General features: G+C 35.7%; 1 protein-coding gene across 3 annotated transcripts in view; it reads left to right on the forward strand.

Annotated features, from left to right (window-relative positions):
* The window catches only part of Supt3h (SPT3 homolog, SAGA and STAGA complex component), a 442,678-nt gene that overhangs the window by 219,748 nt on the left and 200,155 nt on the right, over window positions 1-22,775 (forward strand). For all 3 annotated transcript variants that reach the window (XM_012515533.2, XM_023719414.1, XM_023719403.1), the window contains exon 3: window positions 4,288-4,372. In XM_012515533.2, the coding sequence (XP_012370987.2) occupies window positions 4,288-4,372 (85 nt within the window). The remainder of the gene's footprint in view (window positions 1-4,287; window positions 4,373-22,775) is intronic.

The raw sequence follows: 22,775 nt of genomic DNA on the forward strand, positions 1-22,775 counted from the left end.
ACTCGGCGGGCGGGGTGGGGGAGGCCTATTTTACTTTAAACAGGTGAATTAATATGGAGTGTTTTTTTCACATCAATCTTGTTTTACATAATAAATGATTCTATAATTTTTTATACCTTTAGATATTTTTACTACTAAACTGTGATAAAATTCTACAAATATTCTCAAAGTTTAATTATGTATAAATTTATATAATGTGAAAAGAGGAATGAAGAAATGAAAGTTAAGGAATCAAGCTAACAGGAAAGTTGCCATTGCTAAGAAATCTGTTGTCTCAGATATTTGATATTCTTATTTATTTATGATTTTGGCTTTTCTCAAAGCCATTGTTAACCAAATTTGTTCCTTTGAGAAGCAGGTAGATAAAATCAGAGTTGTAGTAGTTACAGATATAAGAGTGGGGAGGATAATTGGTATATGTTTACGACTTTTCATTCTTTTAAGTGACTGATCATGAGCAAACTTTTGTTCTCCCCAGCCCCTGGGTAAGTTAGTCTCACAAACACTGGGTGAGAAGGATACAAACAGCATGATGTCTGTGTTTTCATGTGTAGTCAGGTGCGAGATGAGCTGACTAGGTACATGTTAGGCTGTAGATTCCTAGTCAGCAGAAATTCCTAGGTATTGTAGTAATGGCTACCCTATGTATAATCAAATATGGTAGTAAGTGCTTTAGAGAGCAAGTAAGTTTCTTTGGAGGACAGAAAGTTACGTAGGGCTTTTGTCTAGGGTTCATTCCTAAGTAATGTCAATTGTGTGGGATAGGAAAATGTCCAGAAATCCCAAAGCCCCTCTCTCCCTCAAATTGACTGCGTCCCAAGACCACAGCAATTACTTTACAGCATCCAGAATAATTTAACTACATTAGCATTTGTAGCCAGTGACGAGTACTGAAAACAACTGAGCATTCAAGAAGATGCACACATGGCAGTAAAGTAACATCTCTTTTTTTTTTCTTTGCTATTTTGTTCATAGATGTTTCAAGAGCAGATCTGCTTGTGGGCCTCATGTTCTTGGTGACTACTCTAATAGGCTCTTGTCACAAATTATTAACAGATTTTCTCTTCTTGCTGGTTTCCATGTCTGGCTGCTTTTGTTCCTTGAGTTTGGAGCAGTGACTGCAAAGCAAAGTCAGCACGGTACCTGCTCCTCATCCTCCAGGATTCCTGTGCTTTGGGACAGTGGGATTAGAAAAATAAAGAATAATTGTTTGAAAGTAAATGTGTATATTATGTATTATTTATTCATTTTCTTAAACTATTTCCTGGCTTGTTTTGATTTTTATGGAAAGTATGTCATGACCTCTTAGTATTAATTAAGACTGACCTATTTGGTAGAGAATAATTTGGAAAAACCCTTAAGTCCTAGGCAAACTAAGATAGTTGCTTGTGCTTCTAACAATGTATTTTAGGGAGAACAAAAATATTTCTTCATGTCATAAACAGAATATTTAAAAATACTCCTTGTTTTATTTTATCTCCTTTGATATTTGTCTTTTATGTTTATTCTATGCTATACTTTTGAACTAATAGATTTGTATAACTTAAAAAGAAGTGAGAATGGACACATGATCCATGTGCTCATTTTTTTTTCCCCTTGAAGTTTATACCATTAAAAGAGCTTGTCTTGGCTGTGCTTCATAGTTGGGGATGTGAGGAGAATGGTTCTGTGGAGACATCATCAGCTACTTAAGTCTCTACATAAGCAGAGGTTTGCAAAAGTTTTGGCAAGTAAAATAGTGCTGGTGAATTTATAGAGGTGAATATTGGCCTATTTGAAGAGCTTCTTAGCATAGATTACTGACCAAAGATGTTAAATAAAATGTCAAGAGAGAATGCGATAGCATATATCTTTTAGTTTTTTAAGTTTTAATAACCTTTTTAAAAAGGTGGTGAAGTATGAAAGGGGGTTTTACTGCTTTTTCAGAACACATGTATAGATATTCAGTGTGTATTTTTAAAATTCTGCTTTCTGTAATTTGGAAATGTCTCTCTGGTCATTTTTTTGTTTAATTTGCCTATTTTCTAATCATACTTTCTTTTCTTTAGTACTTGTTTAAATAGACTTTCCCCCAATTTTGGGCTGTAATGGACATGACCATACTACACAACAGTATCAAAAGGGTTGCTCATAAATTCTGCAAGCTTTTGTAAACACTACCCAGTGGTTTTAAAAAGGGTACATTTTCATATAAATATAAATGTATAGAATAAGGTATGTAACTGCACGATTTTATTTAATGCATTTGCTGTGCACTTAACAAGGAAATTATACAATTGGTTGCATAATCCTCACATAGACAATTTATTCTGGGATTGAATAAAACTGATCCTCTTTGGTAAGAAAGTAGGGTAGGTTTATGTGTCTTTACCAATCATTTTATTAAAAGAGTTCTGCAGGATGGTTTCAGGACCTAATGCTTAATAGTCAAAGCTGTCTGAGGTGTAGTCCTTTCTAAGTCAGAAGCTCTCTGTTCCCGCCTGAGGAGACTGAGAGGGGAGGCCTTTCAGGAGCTTCCTGAGAGGTCTTCAGTGGAGACTGGTGGTGTTAGAAGCACTGAGGCATTAAGTAACACTAATGAGTGCTAGACCCAGGCCAAGCCAGGGCACATATCAATCAGTGGTGAAGCAGGGTCTTTGGGGGGAAAATAGTTTTATGTATATTAGCCACTTCCCTGTAAGTGCTTTACAAATTTTATTACAATGTACTTTGTCTTCAGTTGGCATACAAATACTGCTGAGCAAAAAGGAAGTCACTGTGACTGTGTACAGAGGTTTTTGTTTCATTTTTCCAAACACTACCCAGACAATATTTTGCTTGCTCTGCATGTGCATGTATTTGCTAGGAAGCTAAATATAAGTGACCAAAGAAAAATCATGACAGAAAAGTTAAACAATTGGTAATGCTGAAAATAAAATGCTCATTGATAACATGTCTGGTTAAATGTCTAGCTCATTTTTTTTTAACGTGTGTATTAGTCACTTTCTAGTTGCTGGGACAACATACTAAAACCTGCAAAGGAGGATGAGTTTATTTTTGCTTACTGTCATTGTGGATTGAATCCAAAATTGGCTGACTTTTAAGGCAGAAAAAGTATGGTAGAGGGGCTGGCAGAGGAATATTGCTCAATGCATGGCAGTCTCAAAGCAGAGAGAGAAGGAAGGAGTGAGGTGGAGGAAAAAATGCACCTTTCCAGGTCATGACCCCGGTAAAGGATAGCATCTAGCATAATACCCTATTCACTTTTGGAAGTAGGAAAGAGCGAGGTAGAATTCAATTTAGTTTGACCTCTGCATGAAGTATTCACATAGAAGTAGCCTTGCCTAAATTACCCCATTCCTCACTCCTTCCCCTGTCCTGTCAAAACTTCTCAAACATGTAAGAGATAAGGGGGAGCTAGGACCCATTAAGGGCAGACAATAAGAGACAGATTATTTGCCCTTGCTTAGACATGAATCCTTCTGCCCAAGACCTCATACCTATAGGATAGAGAGGCATCACATTCCTGTCATGATCCTTCACCTTCCTGGTTGCCATAGCAGCAAAGGAACTATAAAAGCAGGTAGGGAACAAAGATCTGGGCCTTTTGTGTTTTCCCAGATGGGAAGGGGAAGCATAGTGGTTGCCAGCTAATTAATAAAGGCTCTGTAATTCCTGTAATTTGATATCCAATGGGCAACATATCTGATCCCCGCCATTACACCCCAAATAACTTGCCCGTTCTACAGACTGGGTCTCAACTCCTAACAGCACATTCAGCTATGAAGTAAACAGGTCATTAACCTGCTGATTTAGGATCGTGCTATATAATCTAGTCACCTTCCCAAAGTCCCACTTTTGAACATGTGAGACTTTAGGGGAGCATTTCATAAAACTGTAGCAACATGTATGGTAATAAAAATTTTAGCAGAAGTCTTGATTTTTCATGAAAGTTTGAGATATAAGAAACATTTTTAAAAATAATTTTTTTTGCTAGAGTTGTAAATTGAATCTGTAGTTTTATCTTGGAGTTAAATATTTAACTCAGTAAGTTGGTACTTTTTTTCCCGTCAGTACTGGGAATTTCAATTTTGATACAGTATGTATGCTTTAAAAACACTAATGCAAGATAATTATATGGTAACACATTTACCTTTGGAAATTACAGCTGATACAGGAGACATTTTTTGAGAGAGCAATTCATAGCTGCTCTTAAATTGATTGAATAATAAGCGTTTTCACATTTTACCTTCTTTAGATTATTGTCCTTAATATAGCGGTGTCCAAACTTTTCCCTTTCTTTTACAGGTATTCTTTAGGTGATGCTAGGAGGCCTCTTCATGAAACAGCAGTTTTGGTAGAAGATGTAGTACATACTCAATTAATTAATCTGGTAAGAACATATTATCTTACTTGTTATCTCTTCAGTGCCTTCTGCTTTTATTGGGATTGCAACCCAATACATGTTTGAAACAATTTGATTTGCATCTGGAATTCTTTGTATATGTTTGTGAGATGCAATTTATATACAATAATATTTATGGTTTAAGTGCATAACCTAATGAATTTTGACAATGAGATATTGTCACATAACTACCAGTACAGTCGTGATGTAGGCATTCTATACTATCAAAAACTGTTCCCTATTCCCTGTGCCAGTAGGCCTCTTCTGCCACCCCTAACCCTTGGTAGCCAGTATCTACTTTCTATCACCCTGTCACTATAGCTTTTTTAGAACTTGAATTTCGTTTTCATTTAGAACTTTGGCCTTACAGACAGAATTTCAGAAATGTTATACATAGTTCCGGATAACCATCAGTTTCCTCTCATATTCACATATTATATAACCATAATACAATTATCAAAACCAGGATATATACTATGGTATAGTACTATTTACTGTCCTTACTTGAATTGTATCTGTTTCCCTATTAATACCCCGTTGCTCTTCCAGGACCCAATCCAGGTAACCATGTTATAATTGGTTTTCAAGTCTTTGTTGTCTCTTCCCCTGTATGTCAGTTCTTTAGTATTTCCTTTTCATTTCTAATCTTAACATTTTTTTAAATTATGGGACATTTATTTCATACAGTGTTTTTCTGTTTTTATTGTGTGATGTTTCCTTATCACAAAAATGTGACATTACACATTTTAGGAAGATTACCCCAAAAGTGACAATTCCTTCTCGGTGCATTGCATCCAAGGTTCATATTGATATGCCATATTTATGTTACTAACCTTAAGAACTTATTTAAAGTGGTACATGCTGAGTTTCTCTCCTGTAAAGTGACATCTTTTTATTTGTTCTGGTGCTAAGGGTTGAATACAGCACCTTGCGCATGAGGTAGGTACTAACACCGAACTGTATCCCCAGCCCAAGTAACTTTTTTTTTAATTTCATGGTTCATACATATATTAGTGGAGGTATTCTATAACATTTCTCTGAACGTTTTTGCCTATTAATTTTCTCAATCAGTGGATTATATACCTGACAGTTATTACTATGGTATATCCTTATGGTGACTTTCTGTTTTCTTCTTTCCTTCTATATTTATGAATTTTAAATCTTTTAAAAGGAAAACTTGTCTTTTATTGCCACTTACAAATTTTCTATGCATAATGATATGGACCTATGATATTTAATTTTTAGTGTTATTATCCAATACCATCATTATTTTCATTTCTTGGTATATTCCAACATTGGCCATTCATTACAATTGTTTCATAGCCCTTTCCCATTTTTCTATTGGGTTTTGATCTATCCCATGTATTTGAGGATCATTGGTCTCTGGTATTTGGTACAAATATATCATTTATCAATTGTAAAAATTACCTTTTAACTTTGTTTTAGAAATTTGTTAGGTTTGCAAGGTTTTTTTTTTTTTTTTTTCTTTTCTTTTCTTTTTTTAAATGTATTTAGTACAGGGTCTACAGGGACTCACTACACAGATTGGACTCGTAGTGATCCTCCTGTTTTCAGCCTCCCAAGCACTAGGATTACGGATCTGCACCAGTCTCAATAGCCATCTCAGTACTCCCCAGGGGTGGGGCCGGCAAGACATGAGGTTCCAGGGATCAATACCCTGGTCTCTGTGCTCTGCCTAAGCAGGCAGTTTAGTCCACTGAGCTATCTGGCTGGCCCTGCAATTATTTTTAATGTAGCCAAAAGTTTGAATACTAGGACAACATTTTTACATATTGAATTTAAAGAGAAATTCACCTGTTGTCTTCTAGTATTTACATAATTTCATTTTAACATTTTCTTATCTAATATTTAGATCCCTAATGTATGTATAATTTATTCCTATTATTTGTATTAAATGGATCTCATTTTATCGTATTTCCAATTGGTTACTCTGTTTTAATATCACTGTTTATTAAAAAGTCTGTATTTTCTGTAGTCATTTTTGTTACCTCCTTTATCATATACTAAATTTGTCTACCAATGGGAACCTATTTATTTTGCATCCTATACAGATGATTTCTATGTGCTACTATGAAATTATACATTATGTAGATTTCATAGTGTATTTTAGAGATTGTTCGAATAGACTCTTTGAGTTTTTCCCTTTTTAAGTATGTACTCAGTCATTCTTGTCCAGTTACCTTCCTGTATGTGTGTTTCACTTTCTGAGTTTTACATACTTGTGGTCAATCACGGTCTAAAAATCTTAGAAATTTTGCAAGCAAGTGCCAGTGAGATAGCTCAGCAAATTAATCGTGTGCTTAGGCAAGCTTAGGACTGGGTTTGATCCCCAGCACCACTTGCTGCACCAGCCCCACCCCTGGGCCTGATGAGTCCAGGCTTGGTGGCGCATGCCTGTAATACCAGCGCTGAGGAGGCTGAAAACAGGAGGATCACTATCAGTTCGAGCTGCATAGGGAGACCCTGTACCAAATACATCTTTAAAAAAAAAAAAAAATTGCAAGGAAACAATCGCTTTTTAAAAACACCTATTTTCTTAGCATATATTGATATACAGATTAATGGATTTCATTTTTGTGGACTCATAGATAGCATACTTTGATCATTTCCACACACTGTTTGCCTTCCTTTCCCCACCTTTCCCCTAGTTTCATTTCTTGCGGGGAGAGCTCAATGTATAAAAAATATATTTTGAGCATATCCATCCACCCTTTTACCTGTCCTCTCCCCCTCTTTATTCCCTTCCTCTTGACTAATCATAGTCTCCCTTCTGCTTTCTTACTATGAACATGAGATACTTGTTATTCTCAGTCTGGCTTATTTCATTCAATGTGAGCTCCCTATATATCCATTTTTTCCATGTCACAGAATCTGGTTCTTTATGAGTGAATAATACTACAATATATACCACATTATCTTATCAGTTTAGAATAAATTACACATAGACAGGCTAGATTAAATGATCGCTCTCATTTTTTTGAGGAACCCCCATACTGATTTTCATTGTACCTGTACTTATTTACATTTCACTAGCAGTATCGAAGGGTTCATTTTATCCTATGTCCTTGCCAGACTTCGTTTTTTTATATTCTTGGGAGTAGCCATTCTGACTGGGGTGTAATGGAATCTCATTACAGTTTTGATTGCATTTCTTTAATGGCTAAAGCATTTGAATGTTTTTTCATATACTTACTGGTCATTTTTACTTCTTATTATGAGAAATGTCTGTGTGATTTATTAGCCTATTTATTCATTGGGCTACTTGACTTTTTTTGTATTAAGTACTTGAGTTCTGTGCATGTACTATGTATTAATCTTCTGTTGAATAGTTGTCAAGGAATTTTTTTCTACCTTTGTAGAGTGTCTTTTCACTCTTAATTGTTTTCCTTGCTGTCTAGGTACTTTTTAATTTTGATGTAGTCCCATGTGTTGATTCTTACTATTTTCTGTGCTATGTAGAGTCTCATTTAGGAAGTTTTTTCCTGAACCTATGGCCTCCAGTATTTCCCCTAATATTCTTTTAGGAGTTTCAAAGTCTCAGGTCTTCTCCCTAGGTCTTGGATTAGTTTTGAATTGATTTTTATATAGGGTGTGAAATAAGAATCTAGTTTTAGTCTTACACAAGTGGATATCTAGTTTCTCAAAGCATTTGTTAAAGAGCTTGTCTTTTCTCCAACATATATTTTGTGGTATAGTTGTTTGGGTTTGTGTCTGTGTCTGTGTCCTCTATTCCATTCACCTAGTCTACCTTTCTATTTTTTTGAGATATCTTGTTACTATGGTTTTATAGTATAATTTGAGATTGGGTATTGTTATGCCTCCACACTTGCTCTAAGCTATTATTTGCACAATCTTTTTTTTTTTCTTTTTCTATTTTAGGGAAGGGTCTACAGGGTGTTCAGGGTCTCACTACTAGTTGAGACTCATAGTGATCAGCCTGTTTACAGCCTCCCAAGAGCTGGGATTATAGACATGTGCTACCACGCCAAGTCTCAATTGCTGCCTCAGGGTGCCCATGGGGGCGGGGCCAGGACAGCAGACCTGGGAATCAAACCCTGGCCCCTGCGCCTGTTTGCAGATGCTTTTAATCTGCTGAGCTGTTTGGCTGGCCCTGCACAATCTAAAATGATACATGCAAATGGCCTTCAACTGTCCTTTGCACACCGAAGTTACATTTGGAAATTATTCTAAAAATAAAAGTGTAAACAAGACCATCATACTGCTTTCAGACTGCCATAATAGCCTTGAATTATTTTTTGCTTTAGTTAAACTCATTAGCTATTTTAAATTTCATTTTATATTTATTTATTGAACCTTTGATGTATAATTTTAATACAGCTCTTGTTCTAGAATATGAAGTTGAGTAAGTGTTGCCAGTTTTTTTGTGGAATTGACTCATACAAAGTAATTTTCAAACATTATGATAATTGGTAATGATAACATGCAAAGTAACATAGGGTTTTGAAAAGAAGTATGTAGCCTTGCTTGGAATTCTGAATGTATGTGTACATTCAGTTCTATATAAAAACAAGTGGGGCTGGAGAGATAGCTCAATAAAAAAAGTACTTGCCTGGCAAGCGCAAAGTCCTGAGTTCAATTCCCAGTTCTGCAAAAACAAAGCAAAAACACATTACTGCACATTTCAGCATACACTTAATGAATTGGACTGAAAGAAATAAGCTTCAGAATAGGCCTTATAAATATTGACTTGTAAGTGCTATATAGTGCTTATGATAGTATTATAAAGATTATTATATTTTTAATATTATGAATATTGACTTATAAGTGCTTATAAATCCATAAAGATACTGATTTAATTTTTCAACTTTTAAAAATCAGGTCATTTTAACACACAATATTAGAATTTCAAACTTCTCCGGAAACGTTAAAACTGGAATGTGTAACAACACAGACATGAATTGAGTATGAACACCTGAATTCAGCTGCTTCTACCTATAGACTGGGCACAGGCTTAGGGGCAGGCTGGCTGGTGTGCGTGCATGCATTTGTTCATTCATTTGTTTCTTTCATTCATTTTTAAGCCAAACCAGCTTGTTAACTTGACCAGGACAGTGTCTAATGTTAATGAAGCTGTGTTCCATACTTTGACATTGACATATTTTCCATCTTAGTCCTCAATTTCAGTTTTCAAGAAAGGATTCTTCCTAATTTTAGAAAAAAAATATTTTAAAAGAAAACTTATTTCCCTTTAAAAAGCTGCAGGAACAATGTATGTTTCAGAAATTTATACACAAAGATAATAAGGAAGATTTTACCTGTGTGGTTGAAGTTTTAATTTTTTGGTCTGTCTTTGGCTGTTTCAATGAATGAGCAAATAGCTACCACAGAAGCAGTAAGAAGCACCTGGAAGAGAAAAGTGTTTCACCATACTTTCCATCTAGAACTGTGACCAAGGACTATGACAACCAACTGATCGTTTTTCCCTAATGAAAGGACTTTCATGTCTCATCTGAAGCTCTGAAGGAATGAACACCTGGCAGATGAGCACTCTTGTGTGTATGCCTGGGCTCTTCTCGATGGCTTCTCTAGCCTTTTTCATGTAAAAAGCAGGTACGTATCTGTTGGCTATAGGGCTTTGAGGCAGTTCTTCAGTTAAATGAATCTTCATAGTCACATTGGGCCAGCACAAATCCCAGTTTTTCTTAGCTATAGACTCATTGTCAATTATCAGAGTGAATAAGGACTCCGTGTAGGACATATTAGAGTCTAGTTTTCTAGTCTATATTATTCCTTGGAGATTCTTTAACAGTGGAAAACAAGAGTTGGTATTTTGTTTTATGAATTATTTCGAGACAGGGTTTCACTATGCAGTTCAGGGTGGCCTTGAACTCTCTTTCTAGCCCTGCCTGGCCTCAGACTTGCAGTGATCCTCCTGCTTCAGCCTTCTGAGAGCTGCAATTACAGGTGTGCCCCCCTATGCCCGGCAAGAGTTGGTATTTTAAATATGCATCCATGATCTTTATAATCCATAATCCAAAGATTAAATTTAAGAAACAAAACCCTAGACTGTGTTTTGTTTTTTTTTTTATTTCTTTTTTATACAGGGTCTTGCTACATAGTTCAGACTTGTAGTGATCTTCCTGTCTCAGCCTGCCCAGTGCTGGGATTACAGGTGTGCACCACAATGCCTGGTTTCAAGACTGGCACTGCATGTTATATTGGGGATCAAACTTGGGACTTTGAGTTTGCCAGGCAGATGCTTAGACCACCAAGCTGTCTCCCCAGCCCTAGACTGTTGGTTTTCAACTATTTTTTAAAAAATCATATTGCTAATTTTCAAAAATCAGAAACTAAAAGACATCTTTGAATTTTCTTAGAATTGCCAGATAGGTGGACAAGATATGACAACTTTAAATTGTTAGAGCAATATGAAGTTTGACTCTAAGTCAGTAAAGCCACTGTGTACTCTATACCCTAATACATTTGAATGTTTTTCTCTTTGAAAACTGATTTCCTTAATATGTTCCATAGTTTCTGTAATGTTAACATTACTTAAATCATTCAAGGGCCCACACACATTTGTATTGTACATATTGACATGTTCTTCATTATTAAAATCAGTAAGGTCACTCAGAACCTAGCTAATGGAGGGAGGGGGGTTGAAGTACTTTAATCATCTGTTGCAGGATACTTAGCGGTTATCAGAGCAGAGCTCATGTCTGAACTGTTTGCTGGGTATGGGCTTTCAGCAACCCACAGGCCTTGTTCCATCTCTCCTGAATGAAAAATTCTATGAGTTAGTGTCACTAAAATCTTGCATCTGACTCCTGTGAGGAACATAGGGTAGACAGCATGATATTTTAAAGCATTTGTATATGAATTAGGTTTTTCACTGAATTTCTTTTAGATGTGTATTCTTCCTTTTTAGTGTTTATGAATGCTTGGGGAAGATAAGTGCAATCATTTAGGTTTTGTGTGAAGACAATGTGATTGGAATAGTTTATGTGACTAACACATGTAACATGTTTACACACTTCCATTTTCTTCATTTTAAAGGCATGGGATATAAAGGAAAATAAGTATGAAAATAATATAATTTCACATGCATAATGATGCCATAGTCCAGAAAATAATTCTTTAATTTACTAGTTAGTATCTGTAGGTCAGACACTCACTCTGAGAGATGAACACCCTCTTGCTCCAAGCAGGAGTTCTTGTTTGATCAATTTTAGTATTTCTCTGTGTAAGGTGACAAGCTTTGCCAGGTTGCTACATATTGTCCTACCATTTTGTCCTGCAGAATTTTCCCCCCATTATCCGTTGCCATGTTGGTCAGTATGTTCTTGTTTAGCCCCTTGGAATTTTGTTAACTCCATTTTCTGTTTATTATCCATTGTGCCTTATCATGAGGATGCCAAGATTCATTATCATGTCTTAAATAGTCATGGTTGTTTGGTATGGTATACTTGAACTCTTCTTTTAAATGCTTACATCGTTCAACCAACACGGATTTTGGTTGTACATCATGTGTTGGGCAGTGATGATGTCAGACATTTTGCCAGTAGCTGGATCATGTTTCATGTTGGGAATACTGCAGTAAGACACTGGCAGTAGTTAAAGATGAAAGTTTTCCTTAAATGTCTTCTTTTGTTCTCATTGCTTTGTCTTGCTATTCCCATCTGAGACCTTTACCCTCTAATGAGATTCTTAATTCTTACTTAGTACTTCAGCTAGATCTCCTGTTTATTCTGAATACAGCTGCCACCACACCACCCCTACCCCCACACTGAGCAGCATCCTCGCCTTTGTATACTTTCTTTATTTTGAGACAGCATCTTGCTAAGTTCCCTAGGCTGGTCTTCAACTTGTGGTCCCCTACCATCAAGGCTTCCCAGGGTGCTGAGGTTACAGAGGTGTCCCACTGCACCCATCGTTCGAAGAAGTTTCCCTTTTTTCCACTCTGTTCCACTTTGATAGTTTGGGAGGTCTCATTAAATGTTCTTCGCTGAAGTTGTACATGTATGTTATAGGATATGTTAGCTAATAAAAATGTGTATTTTTAAATACATGTGAAGATTTTGATTTTACTGTGTTAAGATTAGAATAAAATCACAGGACTTTAAAGTTGAATTATACTTAAAAATATCACTTAAGTCAGCTGTTATATATGTTTGAACCAAATTACTCTTTTTACAGGTTATAAATAATGAATATCAGCTGTTTTATATGACTCAGTATTACTCAAATTAGAAATCACTAGGGAGAATCTTCAAGCATCTCAGTTTTCTTTTTCTGTAAGTTGCAAGACTAATTACATTTTACAAAGGCCATGAGGAATAAAAAAAGATTACGTGTAATATGTATACATCTCAAGGATTAAATGAACACTCTAGGACATGTTCATTTTCCAAGCTATAGTAATAGTAGCAATAAATCATTGTGATTGTTAATAACATTATTACTAACCCCAACTGTAGGAATTTCCAGATTTCATGGAGAAGCAAACCATTCATTCCAAGCTTCCTTCTCTCTAGGCTAAACCTCCACCATATATTTGAAGTAGATGGAATCCTTGTGCAAAGTGGAAATTGTGTGATTGGGTTCTTTTTATCATGTTGTCAATAATACCCTTTAAAGTTAAAAAAAATAGCGTGATTTCTGACAATTTCATAGCTGCTTTTCACTTCTGTTAATTCATGCTGTTTTTATCACAATGACTTTGTAGTATAATTTCAGTTCAGGGATTGTGATGCCATCTGCCTTGCCTTTGTTGTCTAGAATTGGTTTTTTTGCTATTCTAGGTCTCAAATACATGCAATTAAGAATGAAATGTGTGAAATCACAGCATACTCTGTGGAAATCCAGAAAAGATCATCAATACCTACTTTGAGAACCTATATTCTTAATAAGATGGAAAAAACTGAAGAATTAGACAGATTCCCAGACACATGTGGATTGCCAAACTGAATCCAGAAGATATAAAAATTCTAAGTCAGCCATTATCAGTCATTGAAACTGAGAATGTCATAAAAAACTTAAGCAAGGAAAGACCAGGTCCTGATGGATTCACTGCTAAATTCTCCAAGAAATTTAGAGATCTATTGCCACTACTGATGAAACTCTTTAATGAAATTGAAAGGGATGTAGTACTTCCAAAATCATTCCTAGAAACAAGTGTTACCTGATGCAAAATCAGAGAAAGGTCCAACCAAAAAAGAGAACTACAGGCCAATCTCCTTAAATGAATATAGATGCAAAAATCTTTTAAGAAGATACTGGTGAACAGAATACAGCAAATCATCATTAAGATTATTTACCATGACCAAGTAGGATTCATCCCATTGATGCAGGAGGGGTTCAACATAGGCAAATCAATAAGTATAATACACCGTATCAACAGAGCCAAAGACAAAAACTATACGATCATTTCAGTAGACACATAAAAGCACTTGATGGAGTCTAGCACACATTCTTGATAAAATTCTACAGAAAATAGGAATAGATAGCTTTTCCTATATCTGATAACAGCTATCTATGACAAACTGATAGCCAACATCATCCTACCTGGTCAAAATCTGAAAACTGTCACTCTAAAATCCAGAATAAGACAAGAATGTCCACTATCACCACTGCTGTTTAATACAGTTCAGGAAACATTAGCAAGAACAGTTAGACAATAAAAAGAATAAGATCAAGAAAGGAAGGAAGAAGTTAAATTATCTTTATTTTCAGATGACATGATATTTTACATAGAAAATCCCAATTACTCCACCCAAAAACTTGCAGATTTATTATTTAAATTCAGTAGTGCAGCTGGTTACAAAGTCAACACTCAGAAATCAGTAGGGAAACACCACCCTATACATTAGCATCAAAAAAAAAAAAATAAAAAAGAAAGAAAAGAAAGAAAGAAAGAAAAAAAAAGAAGTAGGTTGAGCATGGTGGCATGCACCTGTAATCCCAGCACTCAGGAGGCTGAGACATGAGGATCACTGCAAATTTGAGGCCATCCTGAACTGCATAGTTAAAGCCCTGCCTGTCTAGCAAAAAGGAAAAGAAAAAGAAAAGAAACACTTAAGAATCAGTCGAACAGAGAAAATAAAAGATCTATACATTGAAAATTATAGAGTATTTCTGAAAAAGAAAATTGAAAAGAATATCAGAAAATGGAGGATATCTTTTGCTCATAGGTTGGAAGAACCACCATAGTATAAATGACCCGACTCTCTAAATTGCTATACAGATTTAATGCAGTCCCAATCAAAACACCATTAGCATACCTCACAGAACTAGAAAAAACATTCCTGAAATTCATTTGGAAGCAGAAGAGACCTAGAATAGCAAAGTTCTACTTCTTTGAAACTGTAGTTTGGTTTTCAAGTTTCCCATCAAAGATAGCTTTTATTAAGAAGACCACAGACTTGATGTTAATATGAGAAGTAAATAATTTAATGCTATTTCCAATATTTTTGTGTACATGTAATGAAAAGTAATAATTTTTTATTACTGAGCTTTTATACCCATCATAAAAGTACTGGTTGTATTGTTGTTTTTTTTATTTTTTAATTTTTTTAATTTTTATTTTTTTTGTATTTTAGGGAAGAATCTACAGGTTGTTTAGAGTCTCACTACTAGATCAGACTCATAGTGATCAGCCTATTTACAGCCTCCCAAGAACTGGGATTACAAGCGCACATGCTACATGCCCAGTCTTAATTGCTGTCACAGTGCACCCTGGGGGCAGGGCCAGCCCAGCAGGCACAGGGATCCCTGGCCCCTAAGCCTGCTTGTAGGCGCTTTAATCTGCTGATCTATTTGGCTGGCCTGCTTGTATTGTTTTCAATCATACTGTTGTTCTCTAAGTATGGAAGCATTTAATTTCATGAGAAGAATATGGTTGTCATGGGTGCCTTGTGTTTATAGGTACTTAGTATATTTTGTTTTTCTGTTTAAAAGCAAAAATACTTGTACCATTTTTTAAAAAAAAAATAGTATTTTCTATCACTTTGTATATAAAATAAATCCACTGTATTTCCACTAAAATGAGAGCTTCGATGAAAAAGCTAGTATTTTCACGTCTTTATTATGGAGATAAAATTCTGAAATTCAGTTGCCTGGTTTACATGCCTCTAAGTTTTGCAGCACATGTTTGTTGACTGCAGCTGATTATTGTGATGAAGCACATTATGAAATTTGTAGAATTAGTACATTTAATTTTTGTAAGTGTATTCACAAATTAATATATCATTGAAAATAAATGAATATGAAACTAAATAACAAATTATCTGTCAAGTGTTTATTTTAGAGGAAAGCTGATAGAGTAACTGACAGTATGTCCTAACTTGGCTTATTCTCTTTTGTTAATCTTTGTTGTGAATGTGATTCTTGTGTACATGTAATGAAAAGTAATAGTTTTTTATTACTGGGCTTTTATACCCATTATAAAAGTACTGATTGTATTGTTGTTTTTTTATTTTTTTATTTTTTGTATTTTTGTATTTTTGCATTCTCATGAAGTTTTATGAGCTATCAATTGGAATGCTGGTAGAGTGGAAGGTTTTTTGAAACAAATATCACTGGGTTTGAGCCTTTGCCTCATAACTTGATACTTGTGCAGTCTTCAATGATTCCTTAATCTGAGTGTGTGTTGACTCATCTATTGGAATTTGCCTATATCATAAAACATTAGGTAGGACAGTGTATATAAATGACTTAAAACTTTTCAGACTGTATGCCAGTCAAAACATGATTTAATTAATGACAGCCAAAGTACTCATTCATAAGTCTTAAGGCATTTAAAGTATAAGACTATATAGAGTAAGCACCTAAATATTCATGTGGTATATATTTCTGAGGCCACCTTTCCACTTCAGAACATCATACCATATACAGTTTTGTCTCTGCTTCCCCCATGTTTACTTTTCATTACCAGTATTTTTGGATATCTTAAAACTCTTAGCTATCAATAGAGACACAATGTATTATATGTGCAGGTACCTCTTCCTTCCCAATAGTCTCTATTTTTGACTTCATGCTCCTGAGAAGAAACCGGCCAATATAGAACTATCTAGTGTTGTCAATTCATGCCTATACTGGGGCTTTGGAAACTATGTACTTTATACCTTTTTGTTTTATGACTGTAACTGGGACAGAGCTTAATAGCCTTCCATTATTTGGGTAATTTTTTAAAAATGTATTTAGTACAGATTCTACAGGATCTCACTAAGTAGATGGGACTCGTAGTGATACACCTGTTTTCAGCCTTCCAAGACCTGGGATTACAGATGCATGCTACCACACCTGTCTCAATCGCAGTCTCAGTGAGCCCAGGAGACAGAGCTGGCAGTGTATGCTGGGGATCAAACCCCAGCCACTGTGCTCTGCCTAAGCAGGTGCTTTAGTCCACTGAGCTATCTGGCTGGCCCTAGCCTTCCATTATTTGTACAAGTATATTAAATACCCAGATTTAAAGGAAGAGACATTTATTTTGGCTTATGGTTTCAGAGGTGTCAGCCTTAGGCAGAAACATCATGGCAGAAGGGTATAGTGGAGAACAGCTATACCAGATAATGTAAGAAGCTGAGAGAAGGAGGCCTGAATGGAAGGGAATAGGGACCAGATAAAGTCCCCAAGGTCCTTCCATGGTCCCTCCATTTCCTGCAGCTTAGCCTGGCTCCTAGTAGTCCATTCAGCTATGAACTCATCTGTGGGTTAACCCTGATGACATCAGTGCCCTTACAGTCTAGCCACTCTTGCAGAAGTTTCTTAATCCAGTTATACTCACATGCCTGTAGATGAACTGTCAGGAGTAGACTTACTTGTTTTTTCAGTCATAAGGATTTTCAGAATGTTGTTAAAAAAAAAAAAAAAAAAAACCTTCCCATTATGCCTGAAAAACACATGAAAAGCATTCATAAGTGCTGTATATCATCATGAAAGTGATAGGTCTGTGAAATGGATGAATAGAAAAGAGTTTGGCAGCTAGAAGAGTGAGTTCAAGTCCCTCAAGTGAGAGTTTTGTTAAAATGAGCATAAACTATCATTATTAGGCCCAAGTGGATAATAAAGTGACTGTACTTTATGAGTTGCTAATTTGATGTTATCTTTTCCTTTTGCTCTTAATAATTACCATTTTAAATCTTGTTTTACATAATGCATTACTGATCAATGATCATGCTCTAGTGGTACATGCCATAATCCCTGCTTCTAGAGAGGCTGAGACATGAAGATTAGCCCAGGGGAACATGAGACTCAGTCTCAATAAAAGGGGAGGTTCCAGTGGTGGCAAACCTTTTCAGGCTCTCACTTACACAGTTTGCAGTGGCACATGTGCCATAGGTTTGCACCACTAAACTCTACACTCTATAGTGTAGCTTACTGGGACATGACTTAGCACTGTTTCTCAGGGCCCTAGTTCAATCCCCAGTGGATGTGTGGATATTGTACCTGTTGGTTATTAGATGACATTTTTAGTACTACTGTAAATTTTATTGTTTCAGAAGTAACCTTTATGTACCAGAATTTGCAGAGATTCAATCATTTTCAAAGTACATGTGCTCTTTTTTGTGAATTAACCCATTGAGCATCTTAATTTTTAGAACTCTGAAATTTTCACAAGAGACTTCTATTCAGGGAAAATAAAATGGATCATAAACCACCACCCCCCACACACATGCGCACACACATGTATGTGCGCGCACACACACACCCCCTTGGTGATAGTGATGGAGAACATTCGAGGGGCTATTGAAACACTTCACTGAGCTCTACCCCAGCCCTCAGTACACTCACCATTATTATTTTGACATGTAATTTCTTTCACAACCTAAAATTGTTCAGCATGATACTTCTAGGCTTATATTGGAGCTGTACTCCAGTGTTCTAAACATCTGTTTTTAAAAGCATAATCCACATAAATACATATTCTTTGAAATAAAAATTTACTGTGCTTCATATAGTTGAGGTCACAAAAGACTTATAACTTCTAATAATCAATTTATTTTGTTTTTATACTCTTGGTGGTATCAGAATAGAAATTTTGTTTGAAAGAAAGATTGGCTTGTTAACTGAGTTGTGCAATTATAAGTTAATGTAGCTACAGCTGCGTTTGATTTTTGGTACACATCTGATTGGAAACAACAGGTTTTAAAAATATTTTTCCATTTCTTACACTGACACCTAGTGTTCACTATTCCTGATATCTTAGATATTGAATTATTTATTAATAGGTATAGGTTTATAGATATATATTTACCATATTTTCAGAATTTTTATTCACCTATTCATGTATTAGCAACTTATTTTCTACACCAGTGGTACACAACTTTTGACATTCTGAATCAGTACCAACGTTTCTAAACAATTGCTGAAGCTATTTTCAATGTAGTAAAACTCTGATAATCAGTTTTAGAGGTAGAAAGAACTTGGAATTTTTCAAACACAAGTTTTTTTCTTAAAAAAGGCATACAATTCCTTCAAATCGTTAAGACCAAGTGAGAGAGATCCTTGGTTTCTAGTGATAACAAACCACATCTGTCATGCACTATTAAAGATTTGATAATGCTTGATGACCAGGAATGAAACAAGGTTAAAGTTTTGTAATTTTTTAGATAGGTGACTTTGTAAGATTTCATGTTTGTTATTTCTTGTGAATTCCTAATGATGATTTAAAAGCCACAGGTTATCTAGTGATAGAGTTTGAAGGCCTAGACTAGTTTCAGATTTTCTGAAATTAAGTGAAAATATATACCGTATAATTTCGACAAAATTTATTTGTGCAATATCCAACTGTTGCATCATAAATATGTGATGAAATTTGTTGTTTACTTTATATCACGAATGGTGACATTATTAAGTGAAAAAAGTTACTGAGGTTAAAATAAACATTTATGTGTAAATTCATAGAATCAGTGACAAGAATAAATTTAGTCATTTCTAGCTGCTGAGTGTTTGCAAGTGAAATACAACTTTCAGTAGAATGAGTTCTAATACCTAAAAGTAAAACATTTTAAATACAGAAATATTAATGGAATTGGGATTACTTTTAATAGTATATTTCGAGTATATTTGTGTTATTTCTACCTGATTTCATTATTCATGAATATCTTTCATAGATAAGCAAAAATTATTCCTTCTTTCGTCCATCTAGTATTTATTGAATATCTTGTATTCTATAAACTATTAGAGATAAATTCAGGAGGTCATATGGTAGTATAGGAGAATGCATCATCTTGGTTAACAGCAAAGGTAAGGATAGAGAAATGCAATAAAAATGTGAAAGAAGTAAACAAAAAAGTTGGATTATAATTTTGAATAATTTACTATATATTTTTAATATCCTATTTGGTGGATTTCAGTAATTTCTAAGTGTTTTTCAGAAATACCAAGTTCACTCAAGAAACAATCAAGTTGTTAGAATTGAAGTGTAAAGTCTGTATTTCTGCTGGAGTATGTGACATAGAAGCTCTGAAAGGAATTTGTCAGATATAAGTGGATAATAATTGTGGAGTATGTAGCTCTCCTTTGGTTTGAGTTGAAATTTTTAATTTCGGAATGTTGAATAGAAATTGGAGCATTACTAGACAATGTACATAAGACTTCATATCCCAGATTTTTCTTGGTACTTTATTTCTAAGTTAATTGTATTCTACTTTACTCAAATTGCTTATTTCATTGAGGAATCCCCTCCCATGAAAGCAGCACATCATAATTAAGTATAACTTAGTGGATTTTTCTTGTTCTATTTTGGGTACAAAAATTGGCCAAAATTGTCTAGCAGGCATCTGTTTTAAAATAGTTTCTGCTTTCAAGTATTATCAGCCCTAAGAGTAAGATATTCTGCCAACTACTGCATTTTTTTATTGCTACTGTTAAGGTAGACCTCTCTAACATGTAGTGTATAATTATGTAGATTCAGATATGATACAAGTGAATTCCATTTTCTTAATTATACCGTATATAGAAAAGACGGAATTAGGTTGAATGGTGATAAGTCTGCCGCTCATCAAAGATTTATTGACAAATATGCCAAACGTTGTTTTAGGTGCTTAGCTATGACATTATATACAATAAAGTCACTGACCTTACTGAATGTGTATTTTGATATGCAAGTGAATAAACAATGTCATGTAGTGTTAATGGCTAGGAGGAAAATATACAGGGTAAGGGATGGGATCAGTAAAGCTAATACTACACACAGTGGATAGATGATACATAAGCAAAAACTTAAATCATGTACCATGTCTACATCAAGGGGAAAAACATTTCAGGTTGAGGGACCAGCGAATATGAAGTCAGAATTTGTACCAGAGCTGTGCAGAGTGTCTGTGACTGGCATGAAGTAAGGAAAGGGCAGGTGAGAGAAGAGATGCAATGTAAAAGGTAGAGAGAATCATGCCATAGCCTCAGTGCTTTCCTCTGTGTTGCTTTCATTTTCTTTTACTTTGTGTGGGAGAAAAACTTTTTAAGGTTTGGCTTGTGATGATAGGCATCGGACACTATGGAGCTGGATCTGGTTCTAATCCTAAAATGAAGTCACTGAAGTATTTAGGCCCCCTTGTGCTTTGAATAAGGTGGATTTTTTTCCCCGTCTTTTGTTTGTTGTTGTTGTTTCTTCATTTTTATTTGACTCTGAAGCAAAACGTGGGTCTTCAAAGTATTTGGCCAAGTGGAATAAGCACGCTAGTTCTCTTTTCACCCTTGCAACAATTTTCAAGTATATGGTTAACTAAGTATTTTCACCCACATAAACATAGTATAATGGATTGGCAGAACTCTATCTGCCCTCTATCCTGCATGATATAAGAGATTTAAAGATAACCTTGAGGTGTTTTTTTGTTGTTGTGTTGTTTTGTTGTGTGTGTGTGTGTGTGTGTGTGTGTGTTTTGTATTTTTTAGGGAAGGGTCTTCAGGGTGTTTGGGGTCTCACTAGTAGGTCAGACTTACAGTGAGCCGCCTTTTTACAGCTTCCCAAGAGCTGGGATTACAGGCGTGCGCCACCATGCCCAGTCTCATTTGGGGTCTCAGTGCGCCCTGTGGCTAGGGGTGGAGCCAGCATGGCAGGCCTGGGAACGAACCCCTAGACCCTGTGCTTGCTTGCAGGTGCTTTAGTCCACTGAGCTATTTGGCTGGCCCTAAAGGGTCACTTTGAAGAGCGACATAAAGGGTAGATAATAGGAAGATGGTTCTCAGAGGGGAAGGGGACCCAGAGATGGAGGGAGGGGGAAGGTCCCAGGAAGTGAGGGATGATGAAAAAAGGAATATGTGTTATGTACATATACAAAGTCAGCACAAGGAATGTATATACTCCGAACACGTATAGTACTAATACGAATACAAGGTCACTCTGGCCACCTTGTTGTGATTAGCCTGTGGAAATTTCAGTGTCGGAGCAGGGCAACAGGTTTCTTTTGTAGTTACTTGGTACATGCAGTGGGTGACCACGTGAAAAATGGTTCAGTCTGGCCTGATTTTCAAGGTGGCACTAAAAGAACTTGGTGACAGAGTAGATGTGAAGATAAATAATGAATCAAGGATTACTTGTAGAAGTTTGATTTGAGCAGCTAGATGAATGGTGGTAGTGATGATATGGATCAAAAACCTCCCCCAAAGACTCCAGACTGTTGTGTGGATGATGCAGCTGACCTGCTCTTAGGAGATGGAGTCTGGTGGCAGGGTGCGAGTCCCTGGGAGTAGAGCCTTGAAGCTCGGGTCTCCTCCAGCTTCTCTCTTGTCCAGGCTCTTCTTTCTGGCTGCTACAATATGAACAGCTTTTCTCCCAAGGCACCCCTATGCCATGCAAGTTTTTGTGTTGGAGCCAGCTGACCTTTGGACTATTAACTGAGCCAAAATAGACCTCTAACTTGAGAGGGTCAGAGATATTTGTCTCTGTGTGGAGAAGTGACCAACAGTGGTTTTCCAAAAGGGGGAAAAAAACTTCTTGACTATCTTATTTTAAAGCTTTAAGATGCCTATAAGATATCCAAGTGGTAGATTGAATAGGTGGTTAAGTATATGAGTAGATTTCATGAGAGATGTTTGTGCTAAAGCTCATAGTAGCTATTTCTTAAAAGGATATTTGCTGCATTGCTGACTCTTTCTTTTCACAAAAGTCTTTTTAAAATTTTTCTCAGTACTCTTCACTAGCATTTTACCCAAAAGTTAACTTTTAATTTGGGTTCTTCTCTTTTAAACCCTGCCTCTGCCTTCTCAACTAAATTTGTGTAATGTCTTGAATGCTTTGTTTCCTTATCAGCAGTGTTCACAGAACTTCCCCAAGAGTAGATTCCTTCTTAGGAACTGTTTCTTTGCTAATCAAAATGAAACAACTTTTTATCCGTGCTTTGTTGTCATCAGCTTACAGTGATTAAGTCACACCTCTGGGTTCCACTTCTAATTCTAGTTTTTCTGT

This window comes from Octodon degus, unplaced genomic scaffold (genome assembly GCF_000260255.1).
Source record: "Octodon degus isolate 3935 unplaced genomic scaffold, OctDeg1.0 scaffold00005, whole genome shotgun sequence".
Classification (NCBI taxonomy): domain Eukaryota; kingdom Metazoa; phylum Chordata; class Mammalia; order Rodentia; family Octodontidae; genus Octodon; species Octodon degus.